This window comes from Myotis lucifugus, unplaced genomic scaffold (genome assembly GCF_000147115.1).
Source record: "Myotis lucifugus unplaced genomic scaffold, Myoluc2.0 scaffold_12, whole genome shotgun sequence".
In the NCBI taxonomy this organism is placed as follows: Eukaryota; Metazoa; Chordata; class Mammalia; order Chiroptera; family Vespertilionidae; genus Myotis; species Myotis lucifugus.
The window spans coordinates 899,034-905,042 of NW_005871060.1; the positions used below are offsets into that span (position 1 = coordinate 899,034).

At 44.5% G+C, this 6,009-nt stretch overlaps 1 protein-coding gene across 1 annotated transcript in view; it reads left to right on the forward strand.

Moving 5' to 3' along the window:
- FRAS1 (Fraser extracellular matrix complex subunit 1) overlaps positions 1 to 6,009 on the forward strand; it is a 268,392-nt gene that overhangs the window by 80,354 nt on the left and 182,029 nt on the right. Inside the window, 2 exon segments of the mRNA XM_023750302.1 lie at positions 1,818 to 1,958; positions 4,802 to 4,945. Coding sequence (XP_023606070.1) covers positions 1,818 to 1,958; positions 4,802 to 4,945 — 285 coding nt within the window.

The following is a 6,009-nucleotide window of genomic DNA, read 5'->3' on the forward strand; positions in this document are numbered from 1 at the left end:
GTTGGCTATGACACGCAATGACCACCTGGGGGCAGACACTCAACGCAGGAGCTGCCCCCAGCCCGCAGGCCACGATCGTCAGATTGGGGCCTGTTGGCCAATCTCTCGGTCCCTGCCCCTGGCCAGAAGACTCCGATCACCTGATGGGAAATGGGAAACTGGGGGTGGGTGGCGGTGGACATGGGCGGCACCAGGGCCTTGATCACCCCACAGGTCGCCCCACACACAGAGGGCAACCATGGCGGTGGTGGTAGGGGGCGGGACCAGCTGCTAACAGCTGGGGAAGATTGGCCCTGATTGCAGGCCAGGCCTAGGGACCCTAACCATGCACAAATCTCATGCACCAGGCCTCTAGTAAGGAATGAGTGAATGATTGGAGGTGAATATCAGGCTATTTTCTTATTCAGATTTGGTAAGGCTAACAGATTAGCAGACAATTGCTATTGGAAATACAGTTTGTTAGTCACATTCCTCAGAGGAGAGGGTACATTACTCCATGTAGGGGCCACACAGGGAAGCACCTGAGCCGGTCAGGAGGCGAGGGAGTGAGGAGGAAACAAGAGCCTTTATTTAGGTTTCACTGGGAAAGAATAAGTGAGGCAGGGTACACAGGCTTAGGATTGGCTAGTCTGAATAATTCCAGCGGGCTCCAGGTGTAGGGCTGTCTGGCACCCAGCATTTGAGTAATTAGGACCAAGGGATAGTTATGATCCTCAGAGGAGGTGATGGGGGTATGGACTTTGGACTGATTAGTAGGCAGATGAAAGGCGTGCTCACAGGCTAGTCACCTACCATCTCTAGAAAGTGGCTAGCCTGAAAGGGGCAATCTCTCCAGGATCAATAGGGCCCCTGATATCAAAGCATGAGAAACACAGAAAATAAAAAAAAAAGCATCATTAAGACACTGGCCACACTTGGGAAATGGTGCAAATATTCCTTTTATCCTTAAAAGTCTGATGTAGGCCAGCAGAGATGTTTTCTTTCTCTTTGCTTTCCACATTTCTTTCTAAACCTACGAGTACTTGTGTAAAAGTGTTTACTGGTAATAATTATAGCTAAGATGTATTAAACCCTTACTCTGTGTTTAGCACTAGCATAAGAACTTGACATGCATCAACCCAATTAGTGTCCACAACACCCCATGCAGAGTGTATAGTTCATATTCTCATTGTGCACATGAGGAAGTAGGAGCCTTGAGAAATTACATAACTTATCAAGGTCACATAGAGTGGCTATGTGACACTCTTATTCTCTGTGCTGTTCTCTGTCTCCCATTCATTTTATTCCAGATAGTTGCTTGTGCGTCTGTTGGTGCGGCTAGTTTCGGCAGTGCAAAACGTTGGCCAGTTCTTCTCACCTGTGTGGTGCGATCAGAGAGCGGGTACCACATAAACCTTTGGGGGATCCGCGAGTAAAGCTTCCATCACCGTTCTCTTTAATTTTTGAGCAGCCCGATCAACAGCTCGTTGTCTGGTGATGGTGGGGGAGCTGTCCTGGGGGAAGGAAGACCTCTTTTATGATTTCCTGCTCTTTACTTGACATTCTCTGAGAATGGGAACTTGGGAAGAAAGAAATGTGTGACTCTGCAAATAGCTATTTCTGCTTTGTGGCATTTGTGCCTTATTTAACCGGAGAGCCACAGATGCTTGCTTCGCAGGACATGGCCTTTAGAAAGAAGTGTGTGAGATGTGTCCTTGGGAAACTGAAATGAATGTGCAGAATGTGTTTCAACCCAGGAATGCTAACGGGAGAGACAGAGCACCCACACTTGTCGTATGGCGACTTTCCTGATTGTCTGTTCTGCTTTGTCTTCCCAGCTTGTCACCAATCCTGTTTCGGGTGTGCAGGGCAGAGCCCGCACAACTGCACAGCCTGCTGGCCTTCCCATGTGCTGATGGAGGGGCAGTGCCTCTCCCAGTGCCCGGATGGGTACTTTAACCAGGAAGGCAGCTGTACAGGTGAGTATGTGACATGCTGGGGTATATTCCCTGTACCCCTGTTTTGTCTTCATAATGCGGCCAGACACTATAATTAGAAACATTGTCATACCCATGGGACTAAGGGCTGGGTTGTAAGTCCCTATTTAGAACTCGTAGGAGTAAAGGGAACAAGAGAAATTCGGTTCTTCCAATAAGGAAGCATGGAGGAAGTGACGAATTAGAACCAGCTTACCCTGCGCATACAGTGAGGGATGGGTGTGACGGCAGGCTCCAAGGCATCTGTGTAGGATTGGGCATTGGGCGTGACCTCTGCACTTCTCAGCCCCACTTCCCCTGGCTATAGCCTAATAAAGCAAAGGCAAGGGTGGTGGTGGTGGTGGTGGTGGTGGTGGACATCTGTAATACTCTCAGCAATAAAGATTTTTTTAAAAAATATATTTTATTGATTTTTTACAGAGAGGAAGGGAGAGAGATAGAGAGTTAGAAACATCGATGAGAGAGAAACATCGATCAGCTGCCTCCTGCACATCTCCTACTGGGGATGTGCCCGCAACCAAGGTACATGCCCTTGACTGGAATCGAACCTGGGACCTTTCAGTCCGCAGGCCGACGCTCTATCCACTGAGCCAAACCAGTTTCGGTTGCAATAAAGATTTTTAAAAAATAAAATAAAGCAAAGGGAGAGAGAGGTATTTATTTTTTTCCTTGACAGGTCCATCCCATATGTGGTTTTTTGTTTGTTTGTTTATTTTTAGAGAGACTGTCCCATATGTTTTTAAGAGCACTTTCATGTCTCAGTGACAGAGAGTCTAGAAATTACTAGTTGAGATTAGTGCGGGGATTTAATTGGAATTGACAAAATGCTAAAATGTAAGCACCTCATTGTAGCACTGTGTTTTCTTGTATCTACAGGGGGAAAGAAGACTAAACACATTCTATCATGATGACTGTTTTATTTCTAATAATAGACTTGTTGACACCAGCTTATAGGAAAAAGCCCACTGTTATGAAATTGTATTACATGTATTTCTAGAGTCGGAAAGCATGTAGTAAATTTGTAAAATATTTTAAAGATAAATTAATACTTGTTAGATTCCTCTAGCCTCAAACTCCAAAGAGGAAATTTAATGTGAACACCGATTTAGATGATTGAAGATCAATATGATATTTCTTCTGAAATTTTCTTCTTCCAAGTACCTTTTTAATCTCTCCAGGCCCCTGATGGGTTGCTTTCCTTTAAACTCTCTATCATGCTCAGAGGGGAGTGTTTCTGGTTTGTCATTGGTGGTGTCCTTGAAAACCATTGTCTGTCCTGCACTTTCACACTAGCCCAGTGGTTTGTGTGTGTGAAGTGGTTTGGGGAGTAAAGTCTGAGTAGCTCTGACTCCTCTCTGCCTGTGCCTCTGCCTGCTTGAAGCCAGTGGGTGGATGGTACCACAAGGGCCAGGGTCACAAGGTCACTGGAAATATTCTGGCAGGGAGGCGACTCGGCAGGTGGAAACCATCTTGAGAACACTAGTATCTCTGGGATGGGCGTTTTCAAAGTTCAGAGCCTCAGGAATGTAGAAGGGGTGCTGTTTATGCAAGCCTAATCAGCAGTTCATTTTCTCGCTTGAATATATATATATATATATATATATATATATATATATATATATATCTCCTTATCTTCTTTTGGTCTCTTGCCAGAAGAAGTGAGAAGCAGGTGATTTTATTTGAAATCCATGCCTTTGCTTTTCACCAGCTCTGTGCCAGAAGGGAATTCTTTGTCATCAGTTCCAGCAAGTGCTACCCAGCTCCCCTCCTCTTGGAACCAGACATGCTTAGACCTCCTGGTCCTTGGCAGAGAGATCCTCACATCTCCTTCTCTGCGCTCACTCCTGCTGCTGCCTTGGCAGTGCGCACGCAGCTGCAGCTGCAACCTGCTTTTATTCCTTGCCATCCTTATCTTTATTGCCCACACCTACTGTGATTCACTTGGTTCTCTTCCAGTGTAGTGCCTTTTGTGAATTTGGTGTTTTTTCTGGGGAAAACATAACTTTGGCATGATTTTGTCTAAGGAATTGAACTTCAAACGCAGCTCATGATAACCTCCAGGAAGAGGGCTTTTTCTGTTCTCTGTACTTTAATGGAGTATTGCTACTAAAACAGGCATCCAAGTTGTGCCACCTGACTCTAGTGAGAAGGTTCAGTATCCATTGCGGTAGAAAGTTTCCCCTTTGCCTGTCAGGAGTTTGTGGGAAGCAAAGTCTCCCTCTTTTCTCTGCCTTGCTGCCTTTGAATCCGGATGTTTTGGGGCGGGGGAGTCTTACCACTCACTTTTCTGTTTTGTCACTTTGATATTCACTTTCTTATTTCCGTAGATGGGGATGGTCATGCTGGCCCCCTTGGAATGTGTGGCCAGTTACTCGAATTTTTATGGTTCTAGATTCCATGTTCTATTCATGGATGGCATTTTCATTGACTCCAAAAATGCATTCTCTTGGTCAGGCCTAAGGATACATCAGGCTTGATCAGGAATCTTCAAAAAATGAGTAGTGTTGCCTGAACGGTGTTGCTCAGTGGTTGAGCATCGACCTATGAACCAGGAGGTCCTAGTGAGGGCATATGCCTGATTTCTGGCTTTATCCCTAGTAGGGGGTGCAAGAGGCATCTAATCAATGATTCTCATCATTGATGTTTCTCTCTCTCTCTTTCTCTTCTCTCTGAAATTAGTAAAAAAAATATTTAGAAAAAGAAAGAAAAGATGAGCAGTTATTTGAGTTGTGTTCTGAATATAATTTGTGGAGTTCATAAAATATTTCATGTATTTACATGCTGGGCTGCTAATTCCCATCCTGATTCTTGTTTTTCCCCCCTAGAATGCCACCCCACCTGCAGGCAGTGCCATGGCCCATCCGAATCTGACTGCATTTCCTGTCACCCTCATGTCACTATTAATGCTGGAAACTGCAGGACCAGCTGCAAGGAAGAGCAGTTCCTCAACCTCATGGGGAACTGTGCTGGTGAGTGATACCTCCTCAGAGTCTCAGAACCACTGCCAAAGGCTGGCGGTTCTTCATTCCAAACTTTAAAGGCTCTTGTACCTGTTTATCAGCTGAGGAAGAGCTCTTTTCTCAGGAGACATTTATTTCACGTCTGGGAACTCATTTCACTGCTTCCTATCAGACGTTTAGTAAATAATATTGGATTCAAATGGAATCTTCTAATAATACTCTTGCAATTTTTGAAAGAACTTAGAATCTCAGATGAATGAAGATTGGAGTCATGATAATATCATCTATGCACGTGGCACACTTTGGCTTACAATAGCAAAGTGTATTTTCAACACAATCTCTCTGAAGACTGTCTCCCTTCTGTCTACACTATTTCCTGGCTCTTGCTATGGAGAACCTTTGCCATCAGCTCCAGCACCAAAATTTAGAGAAATTAACACAAAAGTAAATCAGTTGCCTCAGGAGTTGGGTTTATTCCTCCTCATTTAGAACCCAGATCTCAAAAAGAAATAAGTTAGGAGAGCAGCATGAAGTTTGGATAATGATGAAAGAGCCATACAGTGTTTGTGGTCATCCATTCATTCATGTAGCAAATATCTTTGAAAGTCTACTAATGGCCAGATGCTCAAAAAACTTTTTAAAAAAATGCTGAATAAGACAACGACTCTGTTCCCAAAGAGCTAATAGTCTGGAAAAAAGTAAATTATAGGCTAGTGGGTCATTATTTATTTCCTGAGTGTTTGTGTGAACTAATATAAATTCAAAGTAAACATCATTACATAAAGGGGTACAGCTCTGAAGGGCTTGCCTGAGAGGCATTTTGGGATGCTACTGGGCAAGTGGGAAAGATGAGAAAGCCAGAATCAGGTTGGATGCATGCTAGAGGGATTGACTTGGCTGTAGGGCTTGTCCCTGGACAGTAGGAGGTATGGCTGAGTGTCTAGATTATAACATGAACAGGCACATTGAGTCTGGGACGGCATTGATATTTCAGTTGTCAAGTTTGATGGTGAGGCACAGCAAGTCAAGGGTAGTGCTTTAAGTATAGCTGATGGTGCCAGGGTCCTGGTTTA